This window comes from Corythoichthys intestinalis, chromosome 8, assembly GCF_030265065.1.
Source record: "Corythoichthys intestinalis isolate RoL2023-P3 chromosome 8, ASM3026506v1, whole genome shotgun sequence".
NCBI classification, from domain to species: domain Eukaryota; kingdom Metazoa; phylum Chordata; class Actinopteri; order Syngnathiformes; family Syngnathidae; genus Corythoichthys; species Corythoichthys intestinalis.
This window is the reverse complement of record NC_080402.1, coordinates 37,072,018-37,095,433: the sequence shown is the minus strand read 5'-3', so window position 1 is coordinate 37,095,433 and position 23,416 is coordinate 37,072,018. Positions and strand designations below refer to the sequence as shown.

General features: G+C 39.2%; 1 protein-coding gene across 2 annotated transcripts in view; it reads right to left on the bottom strand.

Annotated features, from left to right (window-relative positions):
- Positions 1–23,416, bottom strand: part of rptor (regulatory associated protein of MTOR, complex 1) — a 237,804-nt gene that overhangs the window by 29,588 nt on the left and 184,800 nt on the right. The window contains exons 27-30 of one of the 2 annotated variants that reach the window (XM_057844749.1): positions 22,563–22,677; positions 22,352–22,476; positions 17,927–18,052; positions 9,334–9,378 (exon numbers count right to left, since the gene is read on the bottom strand). In XM_057844749.1, the coding sequence (XP_057700732.1) occupies positions 9,334–9,378; positions 17,927–18,052; positions 22,352–22,476; positions 22,563–22,677 (411 nt within the window). The remainder of the gene's footprint in view (positions 1–9,333; positions 9,379–17,926; positions 18,053–22,351; positions 22,477–22,562; positions 22,678–23,416) is intronic. The other variant, XM_057844750.1, reaches the window with a different exon arrangement.

The window sequence follows — 23,416 nt, the reverse complement described above, 5'->3', positions numbered from 1 at the left end:
AAAGGCTTCTGCGTAGAAATGGATTTTGTGTATTCCCTAATTCATTTATTGGTAGGGAAACCTATATAACTGATTATAGTATGTGACTAAACAGACCAATGACGAGGGATGATCTCCGCGGTGTGTGTGGTGACAATTTGTGTCACGTGAAGCCAAGGGCGTACGTTTGGTCTCAACATTGGTAGGGACGATATTACAGCATAACCTGCATGTACACTTTTTGGGGGCGGGACATTATTAACTCATTTGCTCCCAAAAACGTATAAATACGCTTTTTAAAAAAAATTGTTTCAGTGTCCCAAAAACGTATTTATACGTCTTTTACGTTTTTTTTTCACAAGAGACATCCCTAGGTTCTGATGCAACTTCGCTCCAAAGCACAGTGCTAAAAATGCATTTTAAAGCAATAAAAGTGGCCACTGGAGGGCAGTAGCGTATTTGGTAAGACCCGCAACCTGATTCAATGGAACGAACGGCCGGGCCGCATGGCATGAACGCCGGCGGAAGACGACCAAGTGTGACGACCAGGATGCCAGGCGATGGACGACCGAGCAGAACAACCGGGTGCACCCACCAGTGCACCGTTGAGTACATGCTGCTCGCCGAGCAGAGCCCGCGCTGCCATGCTTGGCCGCTCCCGTCCCCTGCGACCCTCCAGTGTCCCGCGACTCAGCCGGAAACGCGCACGGCCAAACCACTTCCCCCCTAGGAACACAACATGCCCCACACAAGTTTCCCAGGCGAACTCCGCCACGAGGCAGTGGTCACCACAAAAGAAAGACTAAAAAAAAAAAAATCCATCTTGATGAGACAGGCGGCGATGAGGGAAAAGTTTACCCCGGCTGTCACGGCCACAACAGCGTCATCTCTCAGTTCAATAAAAGTTTAGTTATGTGTAAATAAATTGCTACTTGTACAGTATTTGTCTTGATGTTTATGTCGTTTTGTACAAGGAAAACATTCAGATGTTTGGGATGTCACAACAGCAAAAAATAGCTGTGTTAAAGTCAAAGTTATGTTTGAAATGTATGCTTTTACAAAAAGCTCAATTTCTCTGTTTTTTCATCAGAAATTGGAAAATTGCTCAAACTAAGCAATTTTCTAATGCTGATTTCTAAAGAATGGAAAAGAGTCTAATCTTTCTTTTGGTGGGTTCCATGTATATATAGCAATAGAACAGAATTTTCTGTGGGCCTTGCAAAATCAGTCAAAATCCAGTAAAGCGGCCGGGAGCAAAGGGGGTTGCACCAGTGAAAATGGCTGGGAGTGAATGAATTAAGACCAAACAGATTGGGTGAACGGGGGTCAGGGCTACATTTCTCATGAACATGAACCCAATTAATTGATAGGCTAAATGATCAATGCAAAATAAATCTGTATTAATTTATACTAACTTTAACATGTTACATGGGTTCAGGTGATACACTGTTCGATTCGAACCTTTGTTTTTTAAAACCTAATTAGACATTTTGAAAACTTCCAGAATAAATGTATGGATTTGATTAACAAATGTAAATTGCAATATTTGAACATAAAATATATTAACATACACAAAAATATACATTTGTCTTAAGACCACTCACGTTGTCGAAATGAAAAAATATAATTTAATTAGTCAGGGTATAACAAAAATAATTAAAAATGGAGCCCTCAACAAAATATGAGCTCTTTACCTCGATTATGAATAATGTATGATTATCTGAAAAAAAAAAAAAAATCTGTATAGGCGGTAAATAATAATAAAAAATAAATAAATCACGTAGACAATAAATAAGTCAATCAAACGTGTGTTTGAGGGGGGGAAATGGATCGGTACATTCAGCAAATGAAAAGGGGTAAATGTAAATCTGAACATAATTAAATTATTCACTTAATAATGGTAGGGTCAATTCTATCCTTACAACATATGGGAAGACAATCTAAATTACCGATATAACTGAACTCATTATATAATCCAAATAAGGTTGCTTAGAAGTTGGTGGGGACAATTTGAACATCCTGAAAAGTTGGTAGTGTTTTGTCCCTAACGTGTCTATGCAAAACTACGCCCTTGTGAGTGTGGGAATATGAAAAAGCCTTAAAGCAGCGGAATGTGTGCAGGTTTTAATTCCAACTGATCAAGAGGACAGCTTTTCACCATTCTGGTGTCTTACAAGTGTAATCAGTTGACTACAGTATGTGGTGCTTGTTTCAGCAGAAACCTCGTTGGTTAAACTGCCTGTGCTTTATCAGCTTGAACAAAAAACATGACCCCGCAGTGGCCTTCAAGGGACAGACTAATTCCCATTAGCCGTTCTGGGGTTCCTGTCTATCCGTCCTGGGAGTGGATCTCTCCTGACTGTGGTACTCCCCAAGGTTTCTCATTTTTCTCCCAATTGACTCTGGAGTTTTTGGAGTTTTTCCTTGCCGGCATGGAGGGTCTTAAGGATAGGGGATACCCAGGACTTGAACTGCATCTATTCATCTTTGTTGCTTCATTTCTAATTGTGTATCATATTGCCTCTGTAAAGCCCTTTGAGACTTCTGTTGTGATTGAGGGCTATACAAATAAAATTGAATTGAATTGAATTGAATTAGACGAGGCCTATTATAAATGTCATTCATTTCAAAAATGGTTACTCAAAGAATCTAAATATGGAAATAATGAATTTCTTAAAACAATGATAACAGAGAAAATAATACTTAAACACATTAATTGAAATTGCGACCGCATCTATTGTGTGACAAATGAGATGTCAGTCACGCAATGAGCATACTGCACATAAAAGTTTATACACTCAAAACAGGTGAAAAGGAGCTAAGAAAAATAGGCGCACACACTTTTTTATTTTCTCTACCTTTGCAACATGTCTGTTTTTCTAAATTCTCCGTGTGGAACTCATGTGAAACCCACATCACTTCCTGGAGCCATTATAGTATATATGACACCAGAAAGCATGTTTATTTCATATTACACGCAGTATTTTATGCTCCTGAATGAAAGGGACCGCTTGGATGTGTGTGGAAGCGATCGATATATTTATTCAACTTTTTGAATCTCGCGGCAAGAAAATGAGGGACTTCTGGCCAGAGTTTAGGGTTGAGGATGAAGGCGGATGTGAGGTCAGCGGAAGAAATCATCTTCACTATACAGCCAAACTATTTTTTGCAAAAGGACTGCGGATTCAGCTGATTTTGTAGAATAATTTGTTTATTTTTCATGTCACGCCAGCCCTATGTGCTGCAGGCTTTTGTTGTGACACCAGGGAGAGTGGTGTGAGCCTTACTGGGTTTCCAAAAGATCCTATTCTCTCCATGTAGGATGGGCAAAACAAGTCCGACAATCGAGGGACCATTGGATGCACGAGAACATGAGTAAGCTACGTGTTTTATGTCAAATACTAGGATCATGGCACACGTTTTAATAAGGAGGTGGCTTGTATCTTGTGGGTGACAATGCTTGCTGTCGACCAGTGAAGCAGGTCGTGCTTGCATTCATCGGCCGGCAACCATGGCGTGTGACAAGCCGCAGGTCGTGGGCCAGTGAAGCAGGGTGTGCTTGCCTTCATTGGCCGGCGACCGTGGCGTGTGACAAGCCGCCCAATGTCGGCCGGTTTGTCCGCCGAAAATGGCTCATTCTCGGCGTTTATTCCCCTGCTGCGTCCTCGGCGACGAGCACTTCCGAGGGACCGCTTGCTGGGGTCACAGCAGGGGAATGACGAGCTGTAACAGCCCGCTGAAAGTTGCTCGCCGCCGGAGGCTGGGCAATCGGTGAAGGCAGTCACTCCCGCCACCGTGTGTGACATGAGTCGGGTAGTTTTGTGTGATTTTTCATGTGAAAGGCGAGGAAGAGCCACTTGGTCCGGGTTCGCATGTAGCCTAGCTCTCACCCTCCTCGTTTGTTTACGCTTTTTCCTCCATCTCAGAGTCTTTAGACTCAGAGGTTTAAGAAGTCGGCAGTTTTGACCATTATGCAGTAATTTAGCCCACTCGTACTGAATAAATGCATTTTTAATATTTCATATTCTATTTAGCACAAGTCTGTTATTTGCCATGACCATACAATGTATTTAGCAATCGGGGAAAAAATACTTAGATACAAAAAAATCCTGAAAACATATTGGAGTAGAGAGATAAAAACAATAGCCACGTTTACATGCTGACTTTTATTCATACCGATTCAAATCATTCCGAATGGAAATTTCACATCAGCTGTTTACATGTCACTTCATCTATTCCGATGCAGCGTTTACATGTGACTGCCTTTATTCCGAAAGGACGTTTGACAACTGCCGTCTGACATGCGCAGATTAATCAAAACAAAGCGTCACGTTGCAAAACATGGAGATCGATCGTCAGATCAGCTGCTGTTTTAACTTTTCGAGTGGAAACAAAACTTCAGAATGATACGCCGTTCATTTAAAAAGTTGTGTGGGTGCGCTGTGCGTGTGCTTGGAAGCCATGTTGCAAGTGACGTTACTTACGTCACCAAGTGACGTCACCACGTCAGTACGGAGCATGCGCAGAAAGAACGCAACCAGACACCATTCCGCTTCCCTGTTTACATGATATAATTTTACTTCTAATCGGTTTGGGAAAAGGAATATTCCACCCCTGTGAATCGGAATGAAATTCCATTCGGTTTGGGCCTGTTCATTCCGAATGAGGTGTTTATATGGAACACATTTATTCGGTTTGAACAAATATTCCGATTGTAATTGGAATATTTGGCTCCATGTAAACGTGGCAAATGATATTTTGCAGTCTGCTCTTGTCATCAGCCTAGTGTTTGTGATCTCTGTCGCCTTTTTTTTGTTCTGAATCTTCCTCCTCCTCCAAATACAACTCACATACTGTATATGGCTGTATGTCACATACTTCCTCCTAATATTGTTAAAAAAAATCCACACTTGAACCACAATCGCTGAAAAACGCTTACTTCTCTATTGGGCTCAATGGTAAATCCACTGAAATTGCTCAATGTCTGACGTCATCACCAAGATGGAGGCACCAGAGCGCTATAATGGCAGGAGGAGCTAAACGGCAAATTTAAAGACTCGTCATCTACGCTTTGCCAAATTTTTGTATATAGTTGAATGGTCTCAAAATATGATTTCAATTTCAGCAATAATGCTATTTAAGATTTTTTTTGTCATGTGGTACGCAATTTACAGCTTGTTTCTCTGATAGACACACATATACCAATAGCCAATGCACAACGTCAAGGCGGGGCAATCTGAAATACTCACATTCGATCTGCTCAAATAGTACTGGCTTTTAAAAATATCTGACAATGGCTATTTTGCCTACTTCTGGGAAATATTGGCTAATATTGGCTGGCATGCACTTGACCAAAACTTTGTGTGTCGCTTTAAGGGAGTGTCTTATAATGTTTTTTCCCCAGCATAAGGAGCATTACTTTCAGCCATTATGTCTACAAACTGTAAAATTGTGAAAGAACAACTTTAAGTAATGCCTTTCCTCTGGGAATGTAAACATCAAACCTGTCTAAGATTTCTACCAGTGATGTAAACAGACAACAGAAAAAATACATGTAAAAACTTCCCAAGAGAAACTCTCTTTATTTAACTTTAATCATTTTATGTATAATAATTTGGAAGACTGTACAAGCTATATATCTGAGCAAATTAGTCTCCAGAACAGACTGCTATTTTAAAGGTTACGCAGTATATTGTTCTAATTATAACTGGGGTTTCATTCCAATCTAGGTTATAAAAAATGTTTACTAATGTTGGTGACAAATGAGTATCTGCAGTCTTTTTCACCATTCCTCTGTTTCAGTTTAATTTCCCTTATGGTACACAGCTCTCTTTGCTATAAATCTCTGCTGTGAAACTGCTTGACTAAATTTGAACTATATATGATGCACTTCAGAAGAAAACTCGCTCAAAAACAAAGAAATGTTGGCAACTCTTTTAGCCCAACGCTCTCATTCTCCCCTGTTCCCGTGACAGCCTCTGCATATTAATATATCAGCAGCAGTGGCAAAGCAGCAGTAGCAGCAGGATAGTCCACAGGAATACCTCCTCGGTCTTCACTAGCCAACCAGACTCTTTAATTGCTCTGGTTCCTCCTGTGTTTAACAACCTGATCCCAACAGGAACACAAACTGGGTGTCTGTGCACCAATATAACACTACAGTGCGGTAGCATGTTTCCAATTCTCATTTCCGTTTCATTAACAGGTTGGAAGCAATGTGAGGTAAAGGTGGCACGTGGGTTCCCGCCATCGTGAAACTGCTTGGACAATGGATAATTACCTAATAGTCTTTGGAAATCTGTACTCAGGAGTGAAAGTGGGCCCATCCGGTAAAAGATTCTGGGAGACTCAGAAAGGGGTGAAACGCCGCTTTGATACCGAAAATATAAACTGTCAAAACCCCATGTTACAAAAAAAACAACAACTGCCTGGCTGCAACACATGCATCACCAAAAAAAAAAAAAAAAAAAAAAAAACAATCTACTAATGTATGATGTGCATACACAAGTGTTCAAAGCAAGCTTAATAAAGTGCTTGTTTAGCGTAATCCATTTCTACCAATATTTATGATTTATTTATTCAATTTATTCCGTTCAATTGGCTATCAGACTGACATGTGATCAGCATGGATAGTTAGCTCTGATTGGTTCAAATGCACATTTTCTGGAATTAAAAAAAAAAAAAAAAAAAAGAGTCAGATGTGAAAAACGGTCAATGCAACAGAAAAATGATCAGATCTTTAAGAGAAAGGAGAGATTCGAAGAGGCATATTTTATTTGTTCTGATGGGGAGGTTCAGAATATCTTTCATGTTAATGTGCACATTTGGACATATTTTCTTTCATTTATGTTAAGCTACTTATTTATTTCTTTATAATTAAAACAAAGTCAACGTATACATTACTTCTAAAATATATTCAATTTCAATGTGCATAATGTAAGAGTCATTTGCACTTATTTTGATAAGTTTGTTATTTTTTTTTAAAAATAATATGGATATACTGTAAATACGTCACTGTTACATTATCTTCAGTTTTAATGTACATACTACAGTATGTTATATTTTGAAGTAGTTAAAATTTGCATTGAGATTGTAAGGGAAAATACTATTAGGAGATGGAGGTTGGCGTTACTGGTGGTTTTCCTAACTGTTATTTTTTTTGTTATAGGAATATATCATATGCCTGGCCCTTCTCTACCAATTGTCAGCATATTCCATTACACTCATGCGTCACAAGGACAGTGTGCTCCTTAATGCGTCACAAATGGTGTTATACTTGGTCACAAAGAACAGCTGAGAATAAAAACATGACAGTTACCAGCTGTGTCTATAAGGCACAGGCTCATAGCATTCAGTGTCAGGTCTCCTGCATGTCAACTGTCCATTACCGCTTGACCTGACTGTTTTCCCTGTCTGCCAACATCAATAAAATATGTTCGCGACACGCAACAGGTTACTCCGTGTCTCGTACCCGACAGGTATTACTTTTTTTTCCCCCTGTAACTGTTTTCTTTGCATTTGTGTGGTTTTAAGAGGTTTGTGCTCCCCCACCCCCCGCAAAAAAAGACATTCTGGCTCCATCTGGGATTTATGTCTGGGAGTTTCGACAAGAAATTGTAGCCACTTTCATTCCTGTCTGTACTATATTTGTTTTTAGAATACAGGTAATCCTCGGTTTATGAACGAGTTCCGTTCCTGCACTGGCGATGTAACCCGGATTCCCGCGTAAATCGAAATTAACCCTTTAAATACTTTGAAATACCCTCTAAATAAAAAAAAAAAAAGATCCAAAAACATGTATTATAAGTCATTGTACTGTCCTCGCCAAGATGTTGGTGCAGTTGGTGCAAAGTCCTAGCTAGACAGTGAGCTAAGCTCCGAAATGACGATGTCAGACGTCCGTGTGGTTTGCTGACTTCATTCAGCTGCTCATGATATCAACACTTGAAGAATGAAACTAAAACAAAATACAATTAAATCAGTCTCATCTTCAATGAAAGCAATTCAAATCTGCGTTTACAAGTAGCTGCTGATACAGCAATAACAAACGATTAGCATGTATCAGTAAAGTCGGCACATCATCAAAAACAATCACATAAACTCGCCCCAAGTATTCGACCACAATTGAAAACGCACAAAACATAGTGCAGAAGGTCTTATATACAGTCGTCGCCTTTGAATGCTTCACAAGCAACAAATGTGCGCGCAGGCTGTCACCTCTTCACTCGGCTGTGCTCTTCCTTATATGTGCAAGTGTGGGATGGCCGGTGTGTAAATGCTCTTGCGTGCGGGAGTACAACCTGGTCTACGCTTCCTGCGCCAAAATAACAGCATGCATAACAAAACAAAAGTCAACATTTAAAAAAAAAAAAAAAAAAAAAAAAACGACGAGACAGGTGTCGTAAAATCACGTAAGTCCGGTACGTCGTAACCCTGGGACTACCTGTATGGAGTTCGGTCAAGTACTAAAACGTAAATCATCTCACATCTTCAGTTGACCTTTAGTTAAAACCTATCTAACAGTCCAATCATGGTTTGGTTAATGCGACCAAGAACTGCAAAAGCTAATTATTTACTTAGATGCGAGTAGCTGACTTGGAGAGAAATTCATGCAACACTTTATTAAGTATAGCTACATGCACGCAGCATAGGCCAACCTCAAACTGTGAACATAAAAGGAAAGAAAATTGCAAAGCATTTTTGCATTGTGTATTCAACTACATTGTGTTGAGTTTCAGCAGCAGGTATTTTTAAAACAATGAGGCAGTTCGCCGCCGTGATGGGAGTGATCAGGCATTACTAATGTGTTAGTAAAACAAACTAATGAATTGTTTTTAGATTCATGATAACAGTTACTGTTACTGCCCATAACAGGGCTCATTACTTTATCATATAATCCAATCTGGTTTCCTAAAATAATCTAAACTGAGAGGGAGTTTTGCACACATGAATTAAATGTACATTGACTTAAAGTCTTTGACCAGTGGAGATTTAAAAGAAGAATTGAATTGGTAAAATATTTGTTGATGTAGGCATATTTATACAATGTAATCTAAGAACTTGTGAGAAAATGCAATCAATTTCAGTTCTCAGCATTTGTCAACATTGCTTACAGTTGGCAATCAGTTATATGGTCTTGGTGTTTTGCATAATTGGGAAATCAAAAGAGTACCTAATGCGCTTAATATTTAGTTTTGTACGTCATAAACAATCATTCATGTACCCGGTACTCTTTTGTGTTTTGTCTCACTTTACGTGAGATTGACTGACACATGAATGATAGGTAATGTGGGAGAACAAAACAAGATCGTTCACCTTGTAAACAGGACAGGAAAGAAGAATCACACACATCACCTTGCTTACTCCTGTCAAGATAGATGGAGACCCTTCTGGTCAGACCTGTGTGCAAGGAGAGCAAAAAAAGCAAGTAACAAATTAGCACACACAAACACAGCGTGTTCTCCATTTGCATTCAAATAGCAGAGGAATGAACAAGGCTTCTGTCTCAACAGAGATTCTACCAACTGATGAACTGTTAAACAGCAGCCTCAAAAATGCATAAAGAGAATAAACTAAGATGCTGCTTCTTTGTTAAAATGGTGACATGTGGGTCCTTAGCCTCAAAGCCTGTCAGACACATAAATTAAAATTATTTTACAACAGTGCTCACAGCTGGCAAGGTAAAGGGCATCTGCCGCTTGTGTTTGAGTAAGATTGGTAGTCAAAGAAAATCTGGGACGGTATCAAAAATGATCTCAATAGTGCCAATAGAAGAACACCAAATTATGTAACGCTCACAAGATTGAGGAGGTGTATGAATGCAGGGTACACGCAGCCTTATTCAGCCTCTCTAAAAGAAGATGTGAAACAACCACAACAGCAAGCTATACAACAACAGTTATGTTTCAATATATAATAAGAGGACACAGCAATGTGACAAGAGAGTAGGGACAGGATGAATGCGTACAGACTAATGAGTGCACTTGTGTGTGTATCTGTCAGTTTTTGGCAGCACAAAGACGGACTTGTGTAATATTTAATCATGCCTGCATTATTGAATTGATTGAAATGAAGCTACAGACAAAATAAGTCATAAACTGGGTGAGTTATCAAAAAAAAAAAAAAAAAAAAAAAAAAAAAAAAAGTTCATAACTCAACGTGATGACTGATTTGACACCGCAACGCGTCACCTGACCGCTAAATGTGGTGCCATCTTGGACTTGGTCTTTCATTGTGCATAACAAGCACTCCAGCAGTCTTAGAAAAAATGTGCAATGCCGAAAGAGAAGACGTCTCACGGGGCAATTTGTGTCCAGAATCACACACACAGTGCTTCTAGTTGTTAGTGTGTCGCCTTGCAGTATGGCCCAGCATGTGCTGACGACTATGTGGTGCTGTAATGGCAGCAACACATATGTGCACACAGTGAGCTACCTCACACCTCTGCACACAAAACCAATCTGGCAGTGAGTAAGCCAGTCACTTGCTTGTCACTACCAATTAGCCAAATAAGGGCCTTTTATTGAAAAAATGTGCAATAGAAACCCCTAGCACAGTCCTATCGCACATTATTTCAATGGTACAATGATAAAATTGTATAGGTATTTAGGCAAAAAGGGCCCACAGAAAGACTGTGATAAAGAAAATTCTGCTAATAAAAAGCTAAATGGAGGCGTGGAAAGACGCAGAATGGTGAGAGTAACCCAGGGATTGGCTTCTTGCCTCTGCAGTTTGCACAGTGGGTGTCAAACCTGGCACAAATATTTGCAATTTCCTCAGCTTTGCGGGTTCTTGAGATGTTTCAACACACAAGTTAAACATGACAGAAAATCCCCCAAAAGAGAAAAATACTATTAACAACCATAGAAGAAGGATTAAGGGTTTAGTCATCATTGATTAAAAACAAAACAAAGCACAAACAGTTTAACAAGCATGTCGACTTTGAGCGTTATGAAGTACGGGGCCGGATCTATGGGTGGGCCAGGGTGGGCACGGCCCACCCAGATGTGAGTCGTGCCCACCCAATCAAAATGTCGGTGTTCTGTTATGCATAAAAGATTGATGGGTTTTGTGATTGAATACCTGAGTTTATTGCTTTTACGTCTTATTAGCATCATCTAGTGGACGCCTTAATTTACTGCATCCCATGTGCACTTTATTTGAAAGAAACTGTCACACGGATGTTCAGTAGTTGTACAGTAGGGAATCACACGACGACGGCCGCAGTCAGTTCGCACCATCTCTGTGACCACTTTGCCTTGAATTTGAGGTTGCATCGCCGGTAGATATTGTTTAAATGTGTTTAAAAACGTAAATATGTGAATTGTGTGTACTTCAGTGCTAAAAAAGTGAGACAGATTTACTTAGCATGAAACTTGTGATATGCTAATTACCCACGAGTTAGAGGGTCGGCAAAATGGCGTCTCGGGCGCTCTGCTAATTGTTTATTCATATTTTCATATGCAGTTTGCTACAGATAGGGCAGTACATATGCGATTTCATATATTGTGCATAATTTGATTGTGTTGTTTTGTCTGTTTTCTTTAGTTTCACCCTTTTGAGTGTTAATAAACCTGCTTAGACATAGCCACGTCTGTAGAGTCGTTGATACGAGAAAGGTGTTCATAGCCACGACTATCGTGACGGCACAGTCTCTATTTAGCGTCGCACTGGATATAGAGAACGCACGGAGAGTTGGTCTCACCTACTTTTTTATTGCAGGATTAACGGTTACTGTTGGCCGCAACCACGCCGAACAAGCAATCACCAAAACAAGCTGTTTTTCCAACCTCATTTGTTATCTGCGCGCTTCCTCTCTCTCCTCCAGACACATTCTCGCAGTCGGACATCCGGGCATTAATGATGTCACCAGCCACAACAATGCGTCGCCATATTGAAATGGGGGCAAAACACGAGTCACAAGCAGTTGCTCTGTCCTTTATTGAAGTACAAACGCGTTGAACTTTTGTCTTATTTGCGGTCTTTTTTTCCATCGGAATGACTAAAAGTTGCCGTGTTGAGGTTTGTAACACAAGGAAGAGTTCGGAGCCGCATTTGAAGTTCTTTATTCTTCCTCGTGAGAAGAAAAGGACAAGCAAATGGCTGAAAGCAATTAATTAAGGAACAGTAAAACAAGACGGTTCAGTGGACCATTCTCGCCAGTGGGAACCTAAATCCAGGCACATTTACTGTACGTTTGCAGCTGACATTTTATTACTGGTGAGTAAACTTTAATCGATTTTTCTTGCCCCAATTAGCTGCTAGGATTCAATAGACTAAGCATTTTTATTATTACTGTAACTGACAACTTGCAAAGCGTTATTTTTCTTTTGCCATGAACTGCTCTGATCGGTCAATCGGTATATTATTGGCCTGGTGGGAATTGGTTATTTTGCCGTGACGTGTTCACAGCTAAATAACGCTTGGAGGCGAATTACCGGTTACGGCAGAAATGATCACTCCGTATATACTACCAGTTTTCTTAGTTCCTCACAGTACATATTCCACGTAATTGGTAAAGGTCAACTTACTGGGTGACTTTGTGAGGTAGTTGTAGATGTTACCGAACTCCACTGCAGGCAATTCCTTTGGATTGTTTATCCAGCTATCAGCTGTGACTTTGTATGGGCAGATTTGCAGGCCAATACACGCTAATTTTAAGTTGTATCGCCTCCTCGCGTCTGTCGACAGTCACTCCTGATAATAAGTCATGTTTAAGATGTTTTTAATGAAAAAAAGACGCAAAACACACCTGAAATATATGAATTTCAGGCGTTTGTCTACGGATGTTCACCTGTGTGTGCCCCCATCTCAAAATGGCGACACGTTGCTATGCGAGATGACGTCATCGTGACATCACGCCGACAGCGAGAATGAAAAAAAAACAAACAAACAAAAAACAAACCCCCCCAAAATTAATGTAGCCTCAACGGGACACAAGCCAGTGTCCTACTTGCGCCGTTCCCAAGCCTGGAGAAATGCAGAGGGTTAAAAAAAAGCCCACATTTGGGGTGCCCCCTCAAGTTTTCTTAGTGCCCACCCTGGTGGGTAAACCTAGATCCGGGCCTGATGAAGTATTCATTGAGACGTATCATTGGCTATGACAACTGATGGAATTGACTATTTAGTCCCAATATACACCACCTTCAACTTACAGTATATATTAAAAAGTAACACATATAGGTCAAAACCAATTAGTACTCCTCTTTTACTTTGACATTAATGGGTTTTGGTTCACTTCTGTGGCCTTTATTTTATCAACAAGTAATTATCTTAATGAGGTGAACATTCGATAGTTATTTTTCTTTAGTGTATTTTCAAATCGACTACTAAATATTCTACAAATATACAAATATATACTGTATACGGCGGGAAAACACAGACGAGGCTGAAAAAGCAGTTTCTGCTCTGGCACCCCTCTTTAAAATAAACTGCTATATTTTAAGCCAAAAGAACTATTGTGTTTGATAGAACAATATGTCTATTTGCTGCCATAGCAGTTTCATGGCGCATTACGCCCGAGAACTATTTTTAATTTGTCCGTTTTACCCTGGAGATCTCCGTTTACAGACACCGCGCAACCGCTTTTGTTTCAACCCAGCCACAACAAGAAGGTATGTAATTATATTTATTATTCAAAATTTCTATTTTTAGATTAGAATAGTCAATTTATGTCTAATATTTAGTTAAAAAAACAAAACAACTAATTTATCAAATTATTCAGTCGCATATTTTAAACTTTTAAACAAATTACGTCACAATGTGGAAAAAAAGTATCTGTAAATAGGTCACGGATATCTACCTCATAACTGTTGCTTAATTATATATATTTTTTGTTGCTGTTATATTTTCCCCAATATTTTAGATAATAAATAATCGATCCAAACAAGGAAAAAAAAAACCTTTGAAAGGGTAAATGTTTGAAAAAGAAAATCTCGACCACTCCTTGATCTGCGATTTCTGCATTGTGATCCTTGTTATATTACCGTGTTTCACCCATTAAATCCCCAAAAAGCCTGGCTGTGGCCATTCACAGCTGTGTCTTGACACTCGGTGATACATGCTACACAGTGTTTTCGGATCAAAATAAGGTAAACATGCGATATCTCCATAAAATCATGGCGTCTTTACTTATGTTCTATCATGCTCTTACCTCGAGGTTTAGGGGTTAAAAAAAATATATAAATGCCCTCCTGTTCAAAATTTTGCTTCACCCAGAAAATTGAGATTTTAAGTTTTCCAATGATGCATCACACATGCGTATAGCACAATTTTGAAATTTTGCCAAATTGGATCTCAGAACTGAACTCCAAGTAAGTCAGATGTCGAGCAGGATTTTTCTATAAGAATACATTATAATTCCATTAATTCATTCCACAGCTCGACAACCTACACTAAATTCTTAATAGATACTGCTGGTACTATTACAAATGGCAATTACACATAACAAAACAAAAAAATATATAGGAGGAGTTTTGCTTGGAATCTATCTCAATTTCTCCAAGTTACCGCTAGGGATGTACCAAAATAAAAATTCTCGGTCAGAACTCAAAATAAAAAAAACAAGGCAGAAAACTGGACAAAAAAAAAAAAAAAAAACAATTTTTAAAAAGTTTAATAATTTTGGGGCTGGATAATGATGATGCACATTTCAAAATCTAATTACATTACAATAATTTGAAATAAGTGTGAGCTCCCTTGGTGCTTTGTTAGAGATGTGTTGCAATATAATAAATCAATCCTTGAATCAACCAAACACACGTTTGACAGTGTTTCTTTCTTCAAGTTGTTACAGGTAGTATTACGAGTACCCAACTTACGTGACTTCGACTTTATGCCTTTATGCCGCCATTTTGACTCCAGTCATTATTTATTTATTTATTTTTTTAAAGTCCCTTTCAGACTTATATCCTGCTAAATTCCCAAGTAAAGTGATGCAGGATTTACCTGTGTCATGGCTTTCAGACATGGGAAGATGTACCGGAAATTACCAGGGTTGGACGCTTTCAGACTTGTGCCGTGTTGGCGACTCGGGGCTCTGTGTGCGGGGAGGGCGGGGGACGTGATTTTATACCCTGGACATTACGTAATTTTTGGTCGGCATAAGCAACAAAATAAATTACGTATTTCCAAAGATGGACGATGGACTGTCTCTTCCTCAGCTTTAAGATCCAGTAGCAATTTAATTTAGTTGTGTTTCCAGTTTAAAGTTGTTATTTCCAGTTTCCTAAGATGATAATTTCGATGTTTGTTTACCGCTTTTAGTCTTACTACGAAGAAAGAGGAAATGACGATCGGCCCGCCATGATACTGTATATCGTCATCAGCCTTCACGCTGTGACCCGGGAATTAACCGACTGCTTTCATATATGCCGCATCCCGGTTAAGTTCTGGACAATAAACTAGGACACAACCCGGTTAATGTCTGTGTGAGTCGACCCGGGAATCTGCTTTCAGACAAAAGGGCTACCCGTTAAAAAACACGGGACTTAACTGGAGGTCAGCATATGCCTGAAAGGGGCTTAAAGGCCAAATTATACCGGACGCGTCTGTAGTACAAATCCGCCAATCTCCGTACTGACTGCGTGCTCCGCAGTACGTCAAAAATAGGACAAAACATCCCGGCTGCGCTCAACTGCGCTCCGGCAGCTCCATCCTGTCGTGAGCTCTCACGTGTTCGCTCGTGATAATGTGGCATTAAAAACAACCACAAACACACGGACTCTGTACTCAAAAGAGAAGCAGAGAGAGAGGTGGAGTTGATTTGACAGAACATTTTTTCCCGATTTTTTTTTTTTTTTTTTTTTGCTTTTACCATGGGTTTGTGACATCCCTACCACGTCAACAACCCGTTCTATACTAATTAATTACTGTTTTAAATGACATAACTTGCATAATTCAGCATCCATCCTCATTGCTTCTGCAATGGCATTCCATGCAGATTCCTTTTTAAACTATGTGACTTTCCACCTTCATAATGAATTGTTCATCGTCCATGTTCGCTGGTTTTTAAACCGTGAATAAGCACCTGGCCTGTTGACCGCAGGCCTGGCTCCGCCCATTTTGGCAGATGCATCTCCGGCAAGAACAGAAAATAGCCCAAACCATCCGGCATATGCCGTCGGTATAATTTGAACAATCTGATAAAATGGAAACGGATTGGCTCCTCCGCTATGTCTTGGCGGATCCGTACCGCGGACGTGTCCGGTATAATTGGGCCTTAACAGTAAAACCTCTCAGCATTGATGGTAAGAACAGTATCTTATTTTTTACTTAATTTTATTAATGTGACGTATAATCAGGGGTGAAAGTGGGCCAGAACGTTCAGGAACGCAGTTCCGGTATAAGATTCAGGGCCAGAACGCAGTTCCGGTATAAGATTCAGGGCCGGAATGCTGTTCTGGAATAAGATTCAGGGCCGGAATGCTGTTCCAGTATAAGATTCAGGGCCGGAATGCTGTTTGATTCCGAAAATAAGACGGCAACTGTCAAAACTGTCAAAAATTGCTAAGCTGCCTCACATGCATTTCAGCTCCAAGAAAAAAACAATCTACCAACATCAGATTTACATACACAAGTGTTAACAACAAGCATAACAAAGTGCTTGTGTCGCGTAATCCGTTTCCACCAATATTTATTATTTATTTTATTCCACGGACGGCATGGAGGTTTCCCCACCTGCTGCAGTTTTCTGAGTCTGAAATGATGAGTCATGTCAATGTGCGAATGCACGCAGCAAAGCAAAACGCCTGGACTCATTTATCCGTTCAATTGACTGACATATTGACATGTGATCAGCAGAGATACTTAGCTCCTATTGGTTCAAATGTGCATGTTTTCTGGAACAGCAAAAAAAAAAAAAAAAAAAAAAAAAAAAAAAAAAAAAAGGTTATTGAATTGATGTGAACAAAAAAGGGCAATGCAACATAAAATGGATCAAATCTTTAAGAGCAACGAAAGAGTTGAGGAGGCTTATTTATCATATTTAGTTTTATTTGCTCTCATGGGGATGTTCAGAATATCCTAGCTGTCTATGTGAACTTTGGACTTATATTTGTTCATTTATGTTAGGCTACTTGTTCATTTCCTTATGATTAAAAAAGTCAATGTTTGTGCGATATTCAAAATATATTTCATTTCACCCTGCATAATATAAGTCATTTGTACTTATTTTTCTGAATGTATGTTACTTATATCTTTATTATTAAAAAACACAACAAAAAGTAAATGTTAAAATTAACTTCAATTTCAATATATATCCTATGTGCTTAAGTAGTTAAAATTGAGATTTGGCATTTAGTATGTGAGTAAATGAGGGAAAATAAAAATTAGGAGATGGAGGTTGGGGTTATTGCTGTTTTTGTTAACATTTATTTTGCAAATCATTGAAAAAACACAATTTTGAATGAAAATCAGTTTTTTTTGTGTTATAGAAATAACTGTGCCCCAAAAAAATTCATTGCATTTCAGTAGTTTAAGAAGAAGAAGAAAAAAACAAATTAATTAAATTTCTGGCTCCGTGGCGACCTTCACTTCGGGGAGTTCCGGCAAGAAATTTTAGCCACTTTCACCCCTGCGTATAATACATGTTTTTGGCTAGTTATTTTGAGATTTAGAGGGGTATTTAGGGGTACTTAAACGGTTCATACCAACTTACATGGAAATTTGGGTTACGTCGCCAGCGTAGAAACAGAACTCGTTAGTAACCCGGGCACTACCTGTGTTTAGCTTATTTCATCAATTCCATAACACCAACTGAATTCTGATATTCAGTGATCATGGCTACAGTTCTTTGTCAGATAGCTATTTTAGTGTGTTTTAACATGCACTGACAAACAGAAGACAAAGTGATACCGATACATTTTCACTAGGCACAACGATGGACAATGTCACTATCTACACAAATGGTAGGGGTCAGTGAGGAAATAGTAAGAACAATGGTCTTTACTGTGAGCGCTGGTGGAGGGCTGACCTCTGGTTGTAGGCAGCATATCAGAGAGGCCCTGCCACGCCGTCACCATCTCCGGGTTTTTCTGGTCAGCGAAGTTCTTCCAAACACGCAATGCTCCATCATCTTGAAAAAGAGAAAATGGGAATTTAAAGACATAAAGGAGCAAAGTGCCAAAAGGGATGAAGAAAAGTGGTAAGGTCAAAAAGAAGCACAGCAGTTGATTTGGAAGTGTTATTTTTGACTTGTGCTGTGATAATTGGATGGAAATCTTGAATAGATTCTATCAAAACAAGCACAACCTGTCCATGACCAGACATACTTCTCAGAGGAATCAAAAGGCATTGCACAACAGTCCTGTAAGGCTTTAAAAAAATAATCGTCGGTGAAAAACAAAATGCTGCAGAGCGGTGCCAATACCCAGCTAAGACACAGTGCCTGGTATAAATCATGTCCACACACTTGTCTAAGAAAGTTATTACTACCTATAAAAGTCTCCACTTGATTTACATTTACCAGTTCACTTTTACCTTTAAAAACTACATATATATTTTTTTAAATAACTAATGTCCTTTTTGGTGTCCTTTGGTGGCTGGCTGATGGAGTGCACAATACATTTTGATGAGATGGCATTTAAGTCATTCAGCTCTGCTTTTATCAAAGTTTCAGTAGAGGTGAAAGGAAACGCAGGATTTATTTGAATTTTAACTCTTTTCAAAAGACAAAATGAACCAAGTGTTATACAGAAACAATTTTTTTGTGCATAAAGGGTAACCAAATTATTCTGTTGATGATAGATAATGAATATGTATGAGCTGTGCAGGTACCATATTTCAAGAGCTGAGTGTTATTAAGTCCTTACATCTCAAACAAACGAGTCTCACTGAGGTTCCAAATGAGCTGGTGGGAGGGAACCATTGAGATACTCAACGAAAATGTTACATTTCCCATTGGAGTTTGTCATTGATGCAATGGAGTTGAGTCATAACTGTTAAATCAACTAAATTATGTTAGTGCATGTGTGAAATTGTCAAAAAAAGTGACACGGAAGAGTTGTTTGATGGTACAATATGTCATAAAAAGGAAAATAAATCATCTGTCATTTCTATTTTACACATTTAGCCATAGACTTCATAATCAGTTGACGGGACACGTGGCTCGGGGGCTGATCCATAGGGGGCCTATTGTCAAAAATTTTCAATTCAAATATTTTCATAACCAAAGCCACTAGTGACCTAAACCCAAAACAGGCACCTCCCTTAGGCCATAGACTTCATAATTTATTGACAGGACACGGGGAGCGGGGCCGATAAATAAGGGGCCTGCATTGTTGGCGAGGCCGTCAAAGCTGACCGAGTGGAATCACAAAGAGCTTTTTTCCTTGAAATTTCATGTGAATAAATCTTAAATCCCTGAATTCTTTATACATATGGACGTAAAACAGTCTCGATTCTTGGTTCTTGGTTAAAAGCAAAACAAAAACAAAACATGCAGTTAGCACTTATTTTACGTAAATATGTCGAAGTACAATGCTAGTCTGTTAGTGAATGTACCTAGCGGCCGCCTGATGTAGACAGAGCTTTTCCCGTGAAACTTGTGAATAAATGCTTAAATCCCCAAATTCTTTATAGATATGGATGTAAAACAGTCTCGATTCTTGGTTAAAAGCAAAAAAATATGTGCAGTTAGCATTTATTTTATGTAAATATGTCAAAGTACAATGCTAGTCTGTTAGTGAATGTAGCTCGCTGCCGCCTGACGTAAAGAGCTTTTCCAGTGAAAATTCTTGTGAATAAATGCTTAAATCCCCGAATTCTTTATAGATATGGACATAAAAAAGTCTCAATTCTTGGTTAAAAGCAAAAAAAAAAAAAAAAAAAAAGTGCAGTTAGCAATTATTTTACGTAAATATTGGGAACTATGATGCCAATGCAGTAGCGGCTAATCTCTCCCATTTTTTTCACGTTTCAAAATGCATGCATGGTACGAAAAATATAATCATTACCTTGAATCCTTGAACAAATCACTCCAGAGACAATCCTTCCTGTTTGCATGCGGTACACCTTTCAAACTTTTTCAACAGAAATCCGGTGTTAGATCGCTGAGTGCGTGTGTTTGTGAATAGCTCCTCTTGATGTGGGCAACCCCCGACTTGAATGCGAGGCGCTGTGCATGACCGATCTGACCCGACAATACGTTATGAAGTTTATGTTTAGGGATATTTGGGTTTCAATGAGCAGCGACATAAAAAAAAATTAAAAACTAAGTCGTACACTGATAAAATTATGATTTTTTTTTTTAATACGAGTATAACAAAACTTAAAATGGCTATAAAATTCCCAAATTTTACGCTAGATGCACAAGAATCACCAAATGCTGGGATAATCACCTATATTTTCAGGATCCATAGCAATATTTAACATATATAAGTTTTTGCCCAAAATAGAAACTTAAATTTTTATAATTTATTGCAAGTTTTCAACCGCTAATAAATCACTCAATTTTCGCAACAGAAACTTAATACTTGAGGAAAGCATGCAGAATCATCTTAATTTTAATCAGCAAAAGCAAAATTTGCATTTTTTGATATACAATAACAACTAAGGCTACGTTCACACTGCAGGTCTTAATACACAATTCCGAATTTTTGTCATATCTGATTTTTTGGCGTGCCCGTTCAGACTACCTTTGTCCATTGAGACCGTTCAAGTATTACGCATGTGCACTAATTCGCAGTCCGACATGTGCTGAGCAATAAGACCCGCATGCGCAGAAGCATCAAAACAAATGACCATACATGCTGGTTCAACATCATTAAAAGGTGATCATATTTTGACTTCCAAAAAGAGGACACAAATAATCTCCGTTTAGACTTATATTCAAAGTTTCTGTGGATCGATAGCATGCATGCACTGTCCCTGCATGTCACACACACATACGGACAGTTTGCCCCGACTCTCGGCCGTGTAAGCCATCTTGAAATATTGCTCATATAGAGCAGAGAGAAAACCGATCATTCTCAGGCTTATCCTCAAACCATTTTTATTTTATTTATGACTGTTGCAAAGCCCGACCCTTCCCCAAAAGCTGTATTCAAGGCAAGCTAGGCGCTAACGCACAGCTGCACCGCAACCGTAGAGTGCAGTCTCTCTCGCTCTTTGATGACGTCATTGCTGCACGAATTCCAATTTGGGAGACTTGCCAGTTCAGACCGCCGCGAAGTTCTGGAAAAATGTGGCCCGGATGGGATTTAAACCACGTACGAAAGTGACCCAGATCGGATTTGAAATGGTCCACTTCTATGCGACTTGTCCCGTTCAGATAGTCAAGTTAATGCCTCACTCGAGTCGGAAAAACACAAAAAAATCAGATTCGTGCATTAAGACCTGCAGTATGAACGTAGCCTTATTTAGGTTGAATTCCGATGTTACTATTGCCTCAGCACGGCAGCACGTCTTGCTGTCGATCTAGCCCTCGTCGTTTTTAGATTGAAATGTTACATAAAATAAAACACATACTGTAAAAGGCAAAAAAAAATTTAGGATGGACGAAGAAATGTGTAAAATACTACTTTTTTGCCCCAAAACGGGCAGTTGGCCGAAAATTACCTGATCATTTGAAAGTAAACTTACGCTACTGTGTATGGATACAACATGGCGGCCATCAGGAAACAAAGAGCTTTTTAAGTTGAAAATTCTTGTGAATAAATGCATACATCCCTGAATTTCTATAGATATGAACATAGAACAGTCTAGATTCCTGGTTAAAAGCATTCATTTTATGTAAATATTTTAAGCCAAAGTTACACAAATTTTTTCCATGCATTTTTTTCACAACCTTTAAAAGTGCATGCATGGGGCGATTTCATATAAAAATTACCTTGAATCCTTGACCAAATCTATCTTGAGACACCCCTGCCTGCTTGTATGCAGTAAAACTTTTGTCCTTTTTCCACCTAAATCCGGCATTGGAACGCAACGTGTCTTTGAGTTTATCACAGTGAAGGCCAAATGCTCTGCCTGGGTCAGCCCCCAACAGGAAGGCGTGGTGCAATGTTTGCGGGAGACGTCTTGTCAACTGATGGTGAAGTCAATGATGTAGCAAATGTGCCAGTCTGATACAGATTTTTTCAAGTGCTTAGCAGTTTACTCATATTAGGCTTCTACAGCATGTAAAAAAGCATTATTGTTAATTATGCAGTATACAAATCCCAATTTGGATAAAGTTGGGACATTTGGTAAAACATACATAAAAACAGAATTACTCATTTTAAATTTGTTGAATGCAACACCTTCCAAAACAGCTGGCACCGGTGTATGTTTATCACTATGTTATACACCTTTTCCCTTTAACAAAATTTGGGAACTGAATACACTATTGAACCTTTGAAGTGTGTATTCTTTCCCATTCCTGTATTATAGTAACCTGTTGCGGTGAGCAGCAATGAGCAGTCGTGTCCATTCAGATACTCCATGGCTGTGATGCGGCTGTAGCGAGGGTTGCCATTGTAGAAGTAATCCAACCTTTCGCCCTTCTCCCAGTCCCAAAAACTAAAAAAAAAAAAAAAAAAACACCTCATCAGTCAGAAGGCCATGCTATTGAGATGGATGTGTGCGTGGTGCATTGTTTCCCGAACCAGATGCTGTCCTTGTCAGCGACAGCTATACAGGTGTTGAAGGGGTGAAACTTGACAACAGAGGGAACTCCGGGGTTGCGATTGATGAATATTTGATCGTCAAGTCGAGAAACACCTGAAGGAGGTGACAAGAGAACGACCAGTTCAAAAGATGTCTCTATATTTTCTTTGTTTAGTGAAGGATGTATTGGATGACATCCGACTGCATTCAAACTTTGTAAACAAATACAGTGGTACCTCTACATACAAAGTTAATTCGTTACAGGACCTTGTCGAAATGGTCGTATGTCGAGCAGGATTTTCCCATGAAAATACATTATATTTCCATTAATTTGTTCCACAGCTCAAAAACCTACACTAAATCCTTATGAAATACTGCTAGTACTATTATAAATGGCAATTACACTTAGCAAAACAGATAAATTATTAATAAAAAGCGGAATAATAAAACAATAATAACAATAATTCCTGTAATAATGTGACGAATCGGGTTCTAATGTGGCGGATGTGTTTTGCGTGCTGTACCTGAACGTACCGTGTCGCTGACGTGACAGCAAGAGAGAGAGACAGTGGTGCGATTGAGAGTTTACGTTCACTTTTAATGTTTTGTTGAGAACACTGTCAACTGCTGCGGACCGTCGACGAGTTGTGTTCGACAAGTTCTGAAATTAATGATAAAAACCTGACGAAGCTGGCGATTTCTTTGGCAATGTTACCACAATAATAGTTGTCACCTTTACTTCTAAAGACTTGCGAACGGAGGTCGGAGGAGGACTGTGGAGATGGTAGACATTCGTTCGACAATCGTTGAGCCAGTTCACCGATGCGCACCCTATGCTCATGTTTTCCCATCA